Source organism: Capra hircus, chromosome 19 (assembly GCF_001704415.2).
Source record: "Capra hircus breed San Clemente chromosome 19, ASM170441v1, whole genome shotgun sequence".
Taxonomy (NCBI): Eukaryota; Metazoa; Chordata; class Mammalia; order Artiodactyla; family Bovidae; genus Capra; species Capra hircus.
Window position 1 is genome coordinate 42,717,199 of NC_030826.1, and position 16,717 is coordinate 42,733,915.

Sequence of the window (16,717 nt, forward strand, 5' to 3'; positions counted from 1 at the left end):
AAGGAGGCTGGGGTTTCCCCTCCCCCAGCCTTCCGCTAGCTGTGCTGGCCTTCCACAAGCTCACCTTCCCCTTCACTATCAGAGGCAGGATCCAGGACGCAGGGTTTGGCGTTTTATTGACACAAACACAAAGGCAGCTTCGGTAATGGGGTGGGTACACACAAACGAAAACAATCGCACTTCACATGTTATTCGGCCTCATTCAGATGATGAAGAGGCTGAGCCCCTCCCCCTCACCTCCCATTGGCAATGGCTCGGGCAATAACCTTCCCTTATCCCAGATCCCAGGGCAGAGGGAGCTACTGTAACCCCTGCCCCAGGAAGTCCCCACTTTGGTTCCAGTGGCCCAGGTCCTAAACCACCCCACTTTGAGCCCCTATTCTATCTCCTTACCCACATAAACAAAGTCTGGGGCTGACTAAAAAGCTGCCTCCCTGCTCTGAGGAGGCAGTGGGCCTTCCTTGACGACAGGGGGAATGTGCTTTGATTTTTACATTGGTCCCAGAACAAGACACAGATGGCATCGTCTCTCAGAGCTCTGGCTGGTAAATGCCACACTTAGCTGCAAGGTTGGGAAAGCTCCCCCGCCTCTTTCTCCTCCACCACCACAGAGAAACGACGGCCCCAGAGACAGGACATGCCCCAGGCCCCAGGAGGCTAGGGGCTGGCCCCCCACCCACTGGCACACACACAGATTTTTGGCAGTGTTGTGGGACTGGGGAGCAGCAGAACCCCAGCTCCAGCAGAACAAGGAAGGCACTGGGGAGGACGGTGGGGGGAGGAGCTGTGAGGCAGGGACCCCCACATACACAAGCAAGGTTTCCTTTGCTAAGGCACTGAGAGCAAACCCAGAGAACTCAGTGAAGGGCTGAGGGGGCTCCACGTCCCTCCCACGGAGAGGGGCAGATCTGACTCCCGCCCCAGTTGGAAGAGGCACCTCTGGTTGAGAGCGTCAGAACACCTGGAGGTGGGAAAAGCCCGATTGTGCTCGAGAAGCTGGCGACAGGACGAGGCCTTGCAACAAGGGGGGCGCTGGCTGGCCCGGGTTGAAGGGACACTAGGGCAACACAGGGACATGCTGGATTTACATAGATTGGCCCCATATCCTGAGCTGACATTTCAATTCTTTGGGGAGGTGTGGGGCAGGGGCATGGCGGGTAATGACGGGTAGGCGGAAGCACACAGAACAAGACAGGAAGGGACTGGCTAACCTTAATCTTGGCACAAAAGCAGCACAGTGGGCCTGGGGAAAGGGTGGGGGCAGGAAGCAGCTGGCCTCCCTCTGACCCTCCCTGTCCCCTTGGCGGGGCCCAGACATCCAAGTGGTCACTTCCCAACCTCTTCAGAGGGCAGGAAGGCAGGAGGGGGAAGCCCTGACTAAAAAGAAAGAACAGGGCATGAAAGAGGCCATCGCCACGGGGGCCTTGCGGGGAGAGAGGGCAACGTGCGGCGACGGAGGATGGACCGAACAGTGAGGGTCTGGTGGCCAACAGCACACGGCTTCCTAACTTCCCTCTTTCCCGGGCCCCGAGGGCTGCCTAGCCCCCAGCCTAGTTCTCCTTCTCCGGCCCAGGCACTAGGAGGACTTTGCCCACATTCTTCTTCTCCTGCATCTGCTTCATGGCATCCGCCACCTGGAGAGGAAGACAAGACTCTGCTTTCAGCACCATCCGGCTCTTCTAAGAGCCAGCCTAAAGGGGTCAGCCCTCCCCCTCCTCCCTGGCCTCCTCCTCTGGGGACCCCCAAGCATTCCTGGGTGTCCTACCCAGGCCCTCCGTGCAGAGCCACCACACTCACCTTCTCAAAGGGCCACACGGAGTCAATACGGGGCTTGATGTGGCCCTGGTTATATAGAGCAAGGAGGCGGGTCACCACACCGCTGACCAGCTCCACCTCGCCCTCCAGGTAGCCCAGGTGGAAGCCACACACGGCTCGGTTGGCCGGCAGCAGCTGCAGAGCCGTCACGCTGAACTGATTCCACCACGTGCGTGCCAGGGCCATCAGGTTCCGCTTGGGGCCCGTCAGCAAGTTGGCCATTCCTGAGGCATAAAGACACACAGCTGTGCATCCAGGGGCCAGGCACATCCCAGCGTGTCTGGATTCATGCTCATCTGCCCACTGTGGGCCCCTTACAATTATCCATGCCTGCACCAGGAGTGCCAGGAGAACCTTCTACCACCTGCTGGCTACCTGGCCCAAGCGACTCAAAGACTGCTCTGAGCTTTACTTACTTATTTTGGGTGTGAAGTAGTTTTTTAAATGAAAATGCAGCTGGCCCAAGAAGCCCAGGAAGTAGAACAGGGGAAAGCAGACAGGCTGATATTGTATCAGGAATAATCCCCAAACAAAACCACAGAACACCGATTTTGCTATGACTCATGAAAGAGAAGGACAGTAGGTACACCCAGGAGGCAGCAACCTGAATGCAATAACCAGGACCATCCTAACAGCGATGCTTACTCAGAGCACCGGAGTCTCCACACCTTCTGCCTTCAAAAGCCCTGGGCCCCAAATATCCCATAGTGCTTCCACTCAGACCCACAATGCTTCCACAAACTCCCCCTTCATCTCTGGCCCATTCACTTACCATAAGTGACTACTTTGCCCATGGGTTTGAGGAGGTTGTAGCCCTTGGCAGTATCTGACCCACCCAGAGGGTCCATGACAATGTCCACACCTGTCAGAGAGTAGGAGGCCCAAGAACAGCATTAGGAGCCACAGACCCAAAGACGCCCCCCCTCCCTAGTCCTATGCCACCCGAGCCCTTCCCATTCCCTGAGACCTTTGGGGGAGATCTTCTTGATCTCATCCACGTAGTCAGTCGTGTGGTAATCGATGGGGTGTGTGACTCCGTTCTCCTTCAGCACCTCGTGCTTGCTGGCTGAGGCTGTTCCGAACACGGTCACATTCTCCACTGTTCGGCACAGCTGCAAGGCAGCCATACCCACACCCCCTAAAGCAAGACACTTTCATAAGGAGGGGATATGGGTCACCTAGCCACCACTCCCCATTCCCACCTCTCAAGGATCCAGCTCATCATTTTGCCTAGGTTCATCCTGAGGCTTTCTTCCATCATCCCATGTCTAATTTCCAAGACTAACAACTGAGGGGAGGGTGACTGGCAAGGGGGGGGTGCTGGGCGGGGGCACGTTTCTATGGATAGCACACCAGGTTGGACCTGGTGCCTGAAAGTTACCATGGCAACAACACTGCAGAGGCCTCTGGGCACCATAGGCCGAGGCAGCCAGTGTTGCCATGACAACAGTCCAGACATGCAGCAGGGAAGGGGCCTGGAAGGAAATCTGAGTGGGATAAGGGAAGCGGATAAATGGAGGGTGCCTGTCACCTGCAGCCATGTGTACCAAGACGCTGTGGCCAGGCCGTAGGTTGCCAAAGTCGAAGAGGACCATGTAGGCTGTGATATAATTAACCAGCAAGGCAGCAGCTTCTTCAAAAGTCATGGCCTCAGGCATCAGGAATGTCTGGGCCGAAGGCACAGTCACCTCCTCCTGCCACATGCCTGACCGGATCAACACCATCACTCGGTCCCCTATCTTGAAGAATGGAAAAAGAGACTGAATCACTTTGCTGTATACCAGAAACTAACACAACATTGTACGTCAACTATAATTTAAATAAATAAAGAGCATCATTCATTCACTCATTCATTCACCTGTTAGTAATTTACGACATTCCACTGTGCACAAGGCCCTCTTCTTGGCAATGAACTAATAGTACAAGCAGCAGCAGGGCTCAGAGTAATGGTTGTAACAATAACAGTAATAATATCATCAAAAACAATAACAATGTATCTTTATTGACTGTTTACCAAGGGTCAGGGACTATTGTAATCACTATATATAAACACTTAAAACTCATGTCAGCTCCCTGAGGAAGATACTAGCCTTATCTCCACTTACAAATCTTACACTTTACTATTGTGTAAGAAGCATATAGTTGAGGCAAAATACTGGTGAAGATATCAAACTGCTCTGGCTATAAAAAAAAAAATGGCTCCATTGTTTGCTGACAGTATGATATGGGGCAAATAAACACTGTCTAGCCTTTTTGTGCCCCAGGTTTCTTATCTGTAAAACAGGGCAGTTAATGAGGATTAAGTGGCAAAAAAATATATATATATCATTCAGTGATTTTTTAGCCTAATATCTGGCACACAGTAAGAACTTGGTAGTGCTAGCCAATAATCATGACGACGATGATGACAATACCAGAAGCAAGGAGAGGCAGTCACCAATCTTAAAACTGAAGGAATAGGGCAGTATGTGCTAAGGGCCATATGGAAGTGCAAGTAAAGGTCTCTGAGTAGCACCCAGGGCTCAGAAGGAACCTTCACCCAGTGACTGGGGAAAGGAGCAGTGGACAAGGAGAGCCACCCACACCATCCCATCTATCAGGAAAAGACATCGCTCTTCTCCTTCCCCAGGCCCTCAGCCAATGCACAAGAGCCTCCTAGCAGGAGGGAAAGGGAGCAAAGAAAACAGGAGCTTCCCCTCCAGTTTAACAACCAGGGTCAAGGGGAGGACAGGGGAAAGGGGGCAGTCCGTGGAGGAAAGCCTCTCATGGTTCTCTGAAGAGTGTGGAGAGGGAGGTGTGGGATCTGTTCCAGGACAATCTGAGTCTGTCTTGGATCCTGCCAGGAATGATGGGAATTCGGCATAGTAACCAGACTTGAGATCCATGGGGTAGGGGGATGGGACACCCACACATACCCTTTTTTCATGTCCTCAAACCCCCACACTCCACTGAGGAGGAGTACAGAGGGCAGACTAGCATCTTTCTTCACAAGCACTGGCCTGATGAGGTCTGGGAAATGGCCTCCCCAGGACTCAGGACTAGCGGACTCAGAAATAACCATCGAGAGCTGGGAAAAGTGTACTGGTCAGTCTAGGTGGTGGCCAGTCCCAGATTTGGTCCAGAACAAGATCCACTCACCAAGGCTAATGTTCATCCCTCAGCCCAGGACCCCTCCCCAGCTCAGATATCAGAAGCGAGGAAGGGCTCTCCCCTCAGAATTCAGCCTCTTACATCAGATTCTTACTCTGGACAGGATATCCTGTATTTTCAAAGTGGAAAGTGTGGGGAGAAGGGGTTAGGTAGTTGGCCTTGAGCAGTAACATGAACTAAAACTACCCCCATCAAAAAAAAAAAAAAATTCCTCTTAGCACCTTCTCAGAGTAGGATTATTTAGAAGTCAGGGGAAAGGGTGGAGTGGAAGCTGAATCCAGGGAGAAGCCCTTTAGGAGGAAGGCAATGTATGCTTGTACAATAAATCCAAAATTTTCAGCTCTGGGATCTGGGGCCCATAGGTCTGGCAAGATGAAGTCTGCCTTTGGTGAGTCTCTCAAGCAGGGGCCTGATTTGAAAAGAAAACCCCTCAACAAACGACATGCAAAGGCCTTATTACCCCAGGTCTCTCAAAGAGTTGATCATTTGGATCTATTCGGTGTCTGGGGTTTTGGCCAAGATTAATGATAAACAACAAGGAGACACAGACCGGCAGAGCTGGGCCAACCTGCTCACGGTGCCACACCCCCACCCCCTTCCCCGGTCCAAATGGGCACCGGCCCGGTTTCTGAGGCGAAGGTCCCCTCCGAGGAAGGTAGAGGTGGGTTCTGCCCCAAGTTCCCAAGGGCGGCGCCCCTGGGGTCGTGGTCCGCTTGGCTGAGTCACGGGCGGAGGAGATATTGCAATCACGGGAGACAGAGAGCCCAAGACAAAGATCCAGACACCCAATCTCGCCTCCCGCCCCCCCAAAGCAGTCCCCACTCCTACCCCTACCCCCACGATCAGTGGAAGGCCGGTATGCGGGGAAGCGGGTGGCGGACTCCCTCTCCTCCATGATGGGCGTGCCTGTCTCCCCGGCCGGGCTCTGGGAGCGGCAGCCTCACACCCCCACAGACCACGGGGCAGCATGTGACTAGCGCTCTGGCACGGCCCCGAGCCCCCGCCCAACTCCGACTACAGAGCTCTTCAAGCTTCCTCGGCAGGGGTGGGGGGAAAGCCCCGCCCCCCACCGTCACTCAGAGTCACAGACGACAACTACCCGCGGAGAGTTCAGGGGGCAAGGGTACCGAATAGGTGTCGTGGGTGGTGGGAGTTGGGGGCGCGGGGGGCGGGGGGCGGCCGGGAAGCTCACTGAGCGCATGCGCATAGGCTCCTTATTGTTTTCCCACCCACCCAGCACCACCGCGGCTTCTGGGCGGCGGCCACGATTAAAACGTTTAGGGAGCGGGCAAGGGTTCCATCTCAACCCCACTCCCCAGTATAAGTCCAGTTCTCCAGGAACCTCAGAGCACAGTCTCCTGTCCTGTGCTCTTCCGAGCCCGTCTACCCGGGTTCGTGCCAGTTTCCCCCAGTTCTGCCACACCCCCGGCGCCCGCCCAATCGTGCCCCACTGCCCGGTAGCCTGCGCAGCCTCTCCACGCCCTGCCCCGCTCACCTTGCGGTCGTTTACGCCCTCGCCCACAGCGATCACCACGCCCGCGCCCTCCATGCCGGGAGTGACGGGCAGCGGCGGGAGCCGATCGTACAGCCCCTGCCGGGCCATAAGGTCAGCGAAGTTGAGCCCGCAGGCCTTGACGCGCAGAGTCAGCTGGCCGGTCCCCGGGGCTGGGGGCGCGGCCGGCCGGGTCTGCAGCTTCACCTTGTCGTAGCCGCCAAAGCCCGTGAGCACCAAACAGCGCAGCAGCGGCGGCGGCGGCGAAGGGGCGGCGGGCCCCTCGGAGGCCGCAGACGGCTGAGCGTCGCCGGCTGCCTCCACCTTCGGGGGCTGCGAAGAGGCATCTTCTCCAGCCCCTGCCTCGGCTGCCGCCACCGCGGTGGCCGCCTCGGCTACCTCTCTCTCGGCGGACATGGCTGAGATTCCCGACGTGGGCGCACAGCTGGACGGAGAGTGCACCGCTGGGGAAGGAGGGGCGCGTCAGGACTAGCGCAGGCTGCGAACTCTGAGCGGGCGGGGTGGGGCGCCGAGACGGGGGCGGGGCCTCGTGCGCCGACTTAAAGGGCCAGGGCCACCCAGCAGGTGCGGCGGGAGCGCGAGAAGGGGAGAGGAGCTTATGAGTACGGACTCATGCGAGATCACTCTTGGGATCAGGAAGACTGCGATTTAATTTATGTATTCATGACAAATAAGTTTTAAAATATACTGAGGGACAGTCTGAAGGACGATCCCAAAACCTGGTCTTTTTACCTAACACTGAGCTTACGTCAGATGTGGGGAGCCAGCCACCTGTGGAGCGGAACTCGACCCAGCTGGTCCTCAGGCTCTGACACTACCCATATGTGATCCACTCTTTGTGTTCTTGCAGTGGCAAAGCTGGAGCAGGGTGACCGAGCCATCTATCTTTGTTAAAGCTCTGTGCCTCAATTGTTCCTTCCGTAAAATGGAAATGATGTTGCTTGTTCCAGTTTTCCTTACAAGGTAAAGATACAATTAAATTGAGTATCCTCTATTTAAAGAAACGCTTTTGAAAGGTAAAAGATGCCAGACACATGCAAAACAGGTTTGATTAATGTTAGGCTCCGAATCAAGCCTGAAATGATTTTAGAGTTTGTCTCTGGTTCCAGCAGGGCTGTCACCCTGGGCAGTTCTGTCTTCCTCTTCTTTCTCTCTTCTCCGCGAAGCATCCACCAGAGGACGCAGCTTCCCCAAAACCTTCCACCCTGCGCTTGGCTGGAGAAACTCAGTCCATGCTTTCCTGCTAGTCCGGGCCCACGGTTAAGTCACTGCAGCCCCAGACCCGACAGGCCGTTGCCATGGAAACGGAAAGCCATGACGTCACCATTGTCCTGGTAGGTGTGTTGGAGTTCTTTCCTACATATCCTCAAGACTCCCTGACGGGACTTGAGAGTGGAGGAGAGACACTAAACCAAAAAGACTCCTTTTCCCCCCTACCTTCTCGCGCCCCCTTCAGTTCAGAAAGTGGATGGGTGCCCCTGCGCGTGTCCTCAGTAACACACCGACGTTCACGCGTGGGCACGCAGAAGGCCCAAGCCTCATGCGTGTGCAGCTTCCACCCTACCTCTCAGAACTTTCCCCGAACTGCGCCCCAATCCCAGGCGGGAGGAAGTGAAGTCAGTCAAACAACCCCGCTCAGCGGCCCCAAATCTGCAGGGGACCTATCACTCCGCGCGCCAGAACCCTGTTCCTGGGCCCCGGGCCCCGCCCCTCTCCTCTGGGCCCCGCCCCCCGGCAGCGAGGTTGGGAGGCGGGGCCGGGGGCGCGGCCGCCGGGTTGGGGGCGGGGCGGAGGGGGGGCCGCGGCCCCGGGCGGGGGCTCGGCGCGGGCCCGAGAGATGCCGGTGTCGGCGGCCCGAGCGGCTGCAGCTGCAGCGGCGGGGGAGGCGGCAGCGGAGCGCGGGAGGGGGGCTGCGCGGGGGGCCGGCGCGTAGCCGGGACTATGGAGGGGCAGAGCGGCCGCTGCAAGATCGTGGTGGTGGGGGACGCGGAGTGCGGCAAGACGGCGCTGCTGCAGGTGTTCGCCAAGGACGCCTACCCCGGGGTGAGGAACCGGCGTCTTGGGAGAGGGGCGCTGGGGCCGGGGCGTTGGGTGACTGGGGCCTGGGGGACGGACGGAAATGGGTGCTGGGGTAACCAGGGATCCAAGAGAGGGGTTTGGAGGACTGGGGAAGGCGTTAGGGTTTCTGGAAAGACTGCAGAGGTTTGGGGTGGGAGGAATTGGGGAGCAGGGTGAGATGAATGGGGCTTGGAAGAACCAGAGGATCCCGGAGGGGGCGCCAGGGAAATGTCGAGGGGGGTGGTCTTAGGCATTGGAAAGAGGAAGAATTAGGGCCTGAAAGGACCGAGAGTGGGGTCCGGGAGCCTGGCAGAAATTCCGCTGAGGCAGCCGCTCCCGGGATCTCCCCTTTGCCCAACACCGGACCAACTTGGGTCCTGGGGCTGGGCTACATGGGATGTGGGAATTAGGAGTGCATTTGTCTGGGTTGAGGACTGGAGGATCTCATCTTGACCCATTCGTGTCTGCAGAGTTATGTCCCCACCGTTTTTGAGAACTACACCGCGAGCTTTGAGATCGACAAGCGCCGCATTGAGCTCAACATGTGGGACACTTCAGGTAGCCAAGTCCCTCGGGGTCACCCTGACTTCCAGGCCTCCCAGTAATCCCTCCCTGGACTAGATCCTTAGGCTCTCGTTCAACCCAGCCCGTCCATCCAATTCTAGGAGGAAGGAAAATCAATATTCTGCTTAAAGCCAGGGAAACTGAGGCAGAGCTTTCAGACACCTTGACCTGAAGGAGAAAGCCTGTCCCCTCAGCTGGATTCTGCATACCTGGGAAAGTTGGGAAGGAATGACTTTTATTTTGGGACATATTTCTTAGGAGATAAGGCTGGGTTTAGAAAAGACATTTAGAATTTCTTGGGGTGAGGGGGTACAGCAGGAAACTGCTTCTCTAGACTAAACTGTAGAAATCCAAGATCAGTTCCCAGGAGGAGAGTGAAAGAACTCTGCCCCTGCCCATTCATCTCCAAGAAGGGAGGGTGTTTTGTTTTGTTTTAAATTTTTGCTTGGCTCCCCTGGAGAGCTATAGAAGATGTCTGTCAAAGCCCAGAAAGCACATGCAAAATTTTGTGAGAATGTTAAATGATTTCATGAGCTTCTCAAAGACCCAGAAGAGATTAAGAATGATTACTTTAAGAGAACTCCCTAGGGAAGTGAAAAGCTTATTTCTGCCCCCTAACCTCCCTTCTGTCTGCTCTCCTTGGAGAAACAGACTCCTTGATGGGGACTAATACCTGCTCTTTCCCATTCTCTGCTCAGCATGCCTTAACCGCCAGGATTGCTAAGGTCTCCCATTCCCTTCCAGGCTTTCCTCACTCTCAGGACCCTCTTCTGTCCCCTCCCTCACTGTCTTCTCTCAGGTTCCTCTTACTATGATAACGTCCGGCCTCTGGCCTATCCTGACTCGGACGCTGTGCTCATCTGCTTCGACATTAGCCGACCGGAAACACTGGACAGTGTCCTCAAGAAGGTGGGAGTCTGGGGAAGCAGGACAGCTAGACTGAGGGGGACAGGGAAACACATGGGCCAGGATGAGGGAGTTAAAGCTGAGCATGGCCATTAGGGAGAAAGTGTGTGACACCCTGAACTTTTCTCATCCTCCCTGACTTCCTGGAAGTCAGTCCTAGAGCTGGATATGGCATCTGGGGGACATGGGGGACAACAGGGAGAAGTACTCAAGGGATTACTTGTCCTTGGATGTGGGAGCCCCTGGATGGAGGAGATGGGAATGCTGCTGCTGGAGCTCAGGAAAGCCCCTGTGGTGTCCTCTGCAGGCCCCTATTTCCATGATAAAAGCCCTTGGTGAATGGACAGAAGTCGGCTAAGGCAGCCCCAGTTCTCAGTTGCAGTTGTGGGAAGAGAGGGTGGGATTGGTCTGTTCCCAGGAACAAATTTGGGAAAGCAAGTGGGAATGGGAAGATTCCAAGCTAGCCGACCCTGCATGGCCCCCACCCTTGCCTTCTCCTTCTTTCCCTTCTCCCACAGCTCTGCGTGCTTTTCAGCCCAAGCCCACCAGTGTCACCTGCTTGCTTAATTACATGGGAAAGACTAGAGGGGTGCATGATTCCGGCATGCTGTGAGCCAGGGGGGTGGTTCCTACATGTTGTGCCTCCTTCTACCCCTGCATAACTTTGTTTTCTTGCTCCAAATAGTGGCAAGGGGAGACTCAAGAGTTTTGCCCCAATGCCAAGGTTGTGCTGGTTGGCTGTAAACTGGACATGCGGACTGACCTGGCCACACTGAGGGAGCTGTCCAAGCAGAGGCTTATCCCTGTTACACATGAGCAGGTGGGCCTCTTGATCTGTGACCTAAGACCTCTCACCTCTGCCCCTCCCAGCCTCTTTTCTGAAAACACCCTATTTGGCTAATCCCTTGCCCTGGCCTCTGACCTGATCCCTTAACCCCCTGCCCCAGCTTCCTTGCCCCTTGCTGAACCGCAGGCTAAGTCCCATGACCCTCTCCACTCACTCCATCCTTCCAGGGCACTGTGCTGGCCAAGCAGGTGGGGGCTGTGTCCTATGTAGAGTGCTCTTCCCGGTCCTCTGAGCGCAGCGTCAGAGATGTCTTCCACGTGGCCACCGTGGCCTCCCTCGGCCGTGGCCACAGGCAGCTGCGCCGTACTGACTCACGCCGGGGACTACAGCGATCTGCTCAGCTGGCAGGACGGCCAGACCGGGGGAATGGGAATGGGAACGGAAATGAGGGCGAGATACACAAGGATAGAGCCAAGAGCTGCAACCTCATGTGAGGGGTCCTGTGGGAGGAGGCGGGGGGCCTGGGGCACAGTTGTCCCACTGCTGGTCCTGGCTTCCTGATCTCCTGACTCTGTTTGGGACTTTAGGGCGGGTGAATGAACAGTTCTTCCTGACAAGGGAGTTGGAGGCAGAAGGGTGCCACTGTTCCCCACATCCTCATTCCGCTCCTGTCCAAGGCAAGTTGAGGGAACTAGCAGAGCAGGCATCTGGGCTGCGGGCTGGGATGGGGCCAGGGGTCTGGGGAAGCCAGCAGCAAGCAGTGACCTTGGTTGAGTCTCAGTGTATGAGGGGTGCCTTCCTCCCCACCTCCAGTCCCCATATCCTGGTCCTGGCACTCTTCCCCAAGGAAAGTGTCCACTCGCTGACCTTCCTTCTTCCTCACCTCTCACTTCCACAGCTGTTCTCACTCATCCTAACCTCCAGGCAACATGCACTAAATTAAAAAGCAAACTGAGAAGCCTCTCTCTCTCCCCCTGTCCCCTTCTACCCACCAGTCCTAGCTCCCTCCTTCCCTTCCCCCAGTAGAGTCCAAATAAAGCCCATGTCCATGGAAAATGACTGTGGGTTTAGTTTTGTTGCTTTCTTAAAAAACAACAACCATCTACCACTGTCTAGTAGCTGGAGGGAAAGTTAGGCTTCAGGAAGAACTTCCCTGTCGATGTCCGCAGATGGAGCAGAGGAAAAAGCTGTGGGCTGGATCAGCAATGTTCTTCTAGGAGCCAGAGGTGGGAGAGAGTGTCTTGGGACTATTCATTTCAGTTAATGAGCCAGACAATCCTAACGCCATTAGGGGGTTTTAAAGTGCAATGTGCAATTCATTACTCAGCCCAACTGGGGCCCCCTGCTAATGTGGGAAGGGACCTGCTGAAGTGGTCCAGGACCCTTGATCACTATCTCCAGCCCCAACTTGGAATCAGCTGGTGCCCTGGGAGCTCTGGGGTAGGAGGACATTAAAAGCCTCTGCATCCAGCTGACCCCATGCAGAGTGAAGTTTCCCAAGGGGACAGTCATTTGATTCTGGGATCTCCTTGGTGGCTGGGGCAGGGGCTGAATCCATCTTTCCATCCTGAGCAACTTGATTTTGGAGGGAGCACAAGATGAGAGTTGAGGGTCACACCTCCTCAACCTTGGCTAGAGAAGGAAAGCCAGTGGAGGGACTGGCCAGAGTACTTGTAGTCAAGAAAGACAGTGCTGGTCTGTTTTCTCCAGAGTCTGGTTTCACATTGTCCTGTATTCCCTCCCTGGCTCTGATCCCACTGGCCTCTTTTCGGTGACATTCTCCCCCAGGAACCATCCATGGCTCTCCCCTCCCCCAGCCCCAGCCCATTCTTGACACACTTCTGGGAGAGAACACAGACCTTACCCTCCCATCTGCTGGGATCTCCCCCTTCTAATTCACAGCCCCTCCCTCCCTCATTCATTCAGCAAGTGTGTACTGAGCACCAACTGTGTGCCTGACACTGGCTTGGGATTCTGAAAGGACTAGTCTCTATACTCTGGAGGCCAGCCCAGTGGGGAAGAGAGGTACCCCCGGTGTGATGGTGCCTCAGGTGTGGGAGCTCCTTACTGCCTCAGAAGCCCATCCTCTGAGCCAGGTCCTTGAGGGTTGAAGAGGAGTTTGCCAGGCAGGGAAGGGGTAGGAAAGGCACTCTAAGTGGAGGATGCAGCATGTGTGAGCACGTGGAGATGAGGAAGAGCATGGCATGTTTGCAGCTGCCATGGCGGGGAGAGAGGAAGATAAGGCTGGGAAGGTACATCAATGCAGGCCCCACAAAGGCACCAGGAGTTCATTCTGGGGATGTGAGGTGGCCAAAGAGGTTTCAAGCAGAAAATGAAGTGACCAGATTTGGTTTTTTAGATAGATGGTTGTTTGGATGAGGTGACCCAGGGTGGGGGTGGGGGGCCGGCTTGGGGGTTTGGCTCTGTGATGCTATTAAAGCTGTTAAAATAGCTTCTCCCTTGGGACTTCCCTGGTGGCCCAGTGGTTAAGACTGCTTCCACTGCAGGGTGCATGAGTTCCATTCCTGGTCAGGGAACTAAGATCCTGCATGTTGCATTGTGTGGCCAAATAAATAGCTTCTCCCTTCCCTTTGCCAGGGTCCAGTCTTGAGAGGAAAGGAAATCCTCACCCTCTCCTGGCTTGTCAGACACTCCATATTCTCCCTCTTCCTCTGAGACCCTGTCCATCTCAGCCAGTCTCCTCAAGGATTCTGGGACAGCTTCAAGGGCACTGGGTACCCCACCCTCTGAAACTGAGACCTGCTTAGGGGCTAACTCCAAGATCCTCTGCAAGTCCTGGACTGAGGGTGCTGGAGAGAGCTGGGGCCCAGCTCTGTGGATCCCAGTCTGGCCCTAGAGGCCTGACCCTTCCCCCAAGGGGGCCTAACTACCATTGTCTTGGGATTTGGGGGCTGTGACTTCTCATCACTTTGGTACAAAGCAGGCTCAAGCCTGTAGCCACCAAAGTACATCCCAACCTCCCTCTCCTGCCGGGCTCAGGGAACGCAAATGCATTTCAATATCCGCCTAAAGCAAACATAATTAGGAAGATAAATCAGCTGGAGGAACCCCCAAAGTTTAATACATTTCCAGTACCACCGGGAACAGATTTTTGTCCCCTCTGCAGGTCTGGGCTGTCAGATGTTTTATTTCCAAGGAGGAGGCTGTGCCTCTGGGCTGAGGAGCCCAAAGGATAGGAGGAGAGAATGGGACTGTTTCTGTTCCTAGATCCTCAAAGGCCCATGCGGGCCAGAATAGGGGGGACCTACCCCCACCCCAGATGCAGAAGTCAGACCCAGCTTCCTCCCCTGCAGCTGTTTCCCCCACAAATTAGACACCCGTTTGGGAAACAATGTAGCCTCGTTAATCATTTAATGAAATAAACAACTAATCACACTGTGATGCCGCCAGTGTTTCTTAACACACTCCCCCGCCCTCAATCAGCCTGCCCTGGAGGGAGGGGAAGGAAGGGATGGCAGCGGGGAAGAGCCTACGGCCGGCTGACAAAGGGTCATTCCCCTCAGGACCCCAGCCTTTCCAGAAGGGACGGTCATGGAAAGTGCTTGAGATCTAGAGGCAGAGGTCCAAGGGTCTGGGTCCCCACTCTGCTGCTGCTTCCCTGGGGAGCCTTTGGGGAGCCCTGCACACATCTGAACCTCGATTTTCACACATGGAAAAGGGAGCTGATGGTCACATCTGCCTCACTGCGCTGTTGAGGATTCAGAGAGAAGAAAGAATGTACAAAAGTTGTTTGACCCTTTGGATCAGACCCCTTTGGGTCTGAGCTGCTGTCAAGCTTTATTATTTACAACTCCAGGATTGAGTGTCTCTAAAGCAGGCCTGATGGAAGCAGGAAAAGCTTCTTGGAGCAGCCCTCTTGTGCTGGGCTTCAGGCTGGAGGAAGACCAGAAGACAGGAAGGGGAGCTCAGATGTCTCCACACCTATCCTGAGGGCCAGAGAGAGTGCTCTAGGGACTCCTCCAACCTTTTCTGAAGTCTGGGTGAGGGCCCCATGTTGCCATAGTAACCCCACTCCAGATACACGAAGAGTGGTCGGGGGTGGGGGCTAAGGTCACGTCCCTGAGGTTCCTGGTGGATGCCAGAACCCTGGCAGGCGATCCTAGCACAGCTGTCTCCTTTGCTCCACTCTCTTCCCCAGGAAAGGGGTTCAGCTCTTCAGAGTACCCCCTACTTCCCTCTCTGCCAACAAAGGAGTTTCTTCTACACAGTGCAGCCCCCTCCCCCACTTCCCCCTTCCAGCTGGGTTCCCAGGTCTCTCTCCATTTCTAGCCAACCCTCTACTCCTTCTCCTCAAGGCTGGAAATGAGGGTCAGAGAGAGGGGAGGCTCCCAGTCTAGGCATGTGGGGTGATTGCTGAACAGTTACCCGCCCCCCCCAACCCACCCCCACCCCCCCCCCCGCTCCGCAGCAGCCAAAGAGACAAGAGGGACACATAGATGAGTGTTCCTCCCCACCAAGAAAATGCCTCTGCTGTTGACTCCTAAATAACAGATGTCTGTCTGCATATTAATGGGATTGGACGAATAATTGGTGAGTTTTTCATTCAGTGTCAGAATGAACCCGGAGGCCTTATGTTCATGCACACAGACACCCACTCACCCCGAATATCCCCTTCCCCCAGAGCACAATGAGACAGACGCAGATGCTGGCAAGCTTGACCCACAAAGGGGAGGGGCAGACAAGGAAGTGGGAGGGGGTGTCTGCAGGAAGGGGACTGCCACAGTTTGGGTCTGTCAGTTTTCTCCCTCTTGACTGCTATCTCACCACCTCCCCACCCCCACCAGGGGCAAAAGCTTGCATCTGTGAGATTTCACCATCATGCCAAAGGGGCCCAGAGGAAGGTGGGACCTGAAGGTAGGGAGTGGGGAGGCAAGTTCTGCCCCAGGGAAGCAACAAAGCAGTGCCCTCCTTCAGCAAGGTTGTACCTAAATGAACCTGGAATCAGGGGCCTCCATCCTGCTTTAGCCTCTGTGCCAGAGAGCGATGAGCGAGTGAGGTGGAGATTTTTGAGTCAGACAGCTGCCATTTGGCAGCTGGGCGCTCTTGTGCAATTTCCCCAGCCTCTCTGAGCCTGTCTCTAAGATCACTGCCTCCAACAATTGAAAGGATGGAATGAGGCAACATGTATCATGTGTCTGTTCTAATGCCTGGTTTATAAACTACCCCCCCCACCACCCTTCCTTAACAATCCCCTAAACACACCAAGACAGTTTCAAAATTGCTCCCTCTCCTGCCAGACCCACCCTCATTAGGGCAGGGGTTAATTAGAAGTTTAGTAATTATCCTAGCTGTCTAGAAACCAGGAGGAAAAAATACAGAGAGGAGCAGGAACATAGAGAGATTAGATAGACACAGGAGAGAGAGAATTGAGGAAATCCAAGGCCTAGAACAGAAGGAGACCACAGAGAGGTAGAGCGGCAAGCTGGGAAGGAAAAGGTGTGGCAGGCCAGTGGAGTGAAGCCTGAAATGAGAGTCTAGAATTGAGACTATAGATTCTAGAAGCCCCAGCTCTGTCACGAACTCGCTGTTTGACTTTATCAAGTCTCATCCCCTCTTAGCATCTTAGTCTCCTCATCTGTAAAATGAGGGGGTTGCTTTGCTCTTGGGGTCCCTTCTCATTGTGTGAGAACAGGAGTTGCAGTGGCGGGGAGATGGGACAGGGGAGGGGAGGTGGGCTCCCCCCTCCCCCCCAACTTACTATGGCCCATCAGTCACTCTTGCTCTGTGTCCTCTTTCCCTTGGTAAATGGATCTGCTGCGCCAGCAAACAACTGTCCATTGTGTCCTAATGAGGGACGAGCAGGGAAAACCAATCACTTATGATGCAAATGAGCGGCGGCTGCGGCCTCCTCGCTTTCACTGAGTGCTGTATTCTGCAGCAGCGGCAGTGCCCCGGTTGGGCCT

General features: G+C 55.2%; 3 protein-coding genes across 5 annotated transcripts; 2 read left to right on the forward strand and 1 right to left on the reverse strand.

Moving 5' to 3' along the window:
- VAT1 (vesicle amine transport 1) lies at positions 91 to 6,960 on the reverse strand. The gene is made up of 6 exons (XM_018065161.1): positions 6,461 to 6,960; positions 3,347 to 3,554; positions 2,783 to 2,953; positions 2,588 to 2,677; positions 1,798 to 2,039; positions 91 to 1,634 (listed from the first exon to the last, which is right to left on the reverse strand). The coding sequence occupies exons 1-6, from the start codon at positions 6,872 to 6,874 to the stop codon at positions 1,551 to 1,553; spliced, it is 1,209 nt and encodes a 402-aa protein (XP_017920650.1). The 5' UTR covers positions 6,875 to 6,960; the 3' UTR covers positions 91 to 1,550.
- LOC106503257 lies at positions 5,575 to 8,411 on the forward strand. The gene is made up of 7 exons (XM_018064011.1): positions 5,575 to 5,620; positions 5,812 to 5,934; positions 6,378 to 6,571; positions 7,329 to 7,441; positions 7,645 to 7,812; positions 7,935 to 8,253; positions 8,316 to 8,411. Exons 1-7 carry the CDS (start codon positions 5,575 to 5,577, stop codon positions 8,409 to 8,411), a joined length of 1,059 nt encoding a protein of 352 aa, XP_017919500.1.
- Positions 8,317 to 11,852, forward strand: RND2 (Rho family GTPase 2). 3 transcript variants are annotated; one of them, XR_001919756.1, is made up of 7 exons: positions 8,373 to 8,521; positions 9,007 to 9,094; positions 9,900 to 10,009; positions 10,692 to 10,826; positions 11,021 to 11,283; positions 11,381 to 11,470; positions 11,692 to 11,852. XR_001919756.1 is itself a non-coding variant. In XM_018065162.1 (6 exons), exons 1-6 carry the CDS (start codon positions 8,420 to 8,422, stop codon positions 11,391 to 11,393), a joined length of 711 nt encoding a protein of 236 aa, XP_017920651.1. In that variant the 5' UTR covers positions 8,373 to 8,419; the 3' UTR covers positions 11,394 to 11,852. The 3 variants fall into 3 exon arrangements, 2 of the variants coding, with proteins under 2 accessions (XP_017920652.1, XP_017920651.1); XM_018065162.1 differs by having other exon boundaries at positions 11,381 to 11,852; XM_018065163.1 differs by having other exon boundaries at positions 8,317 to 8,521; positions 11,021 to 11,852.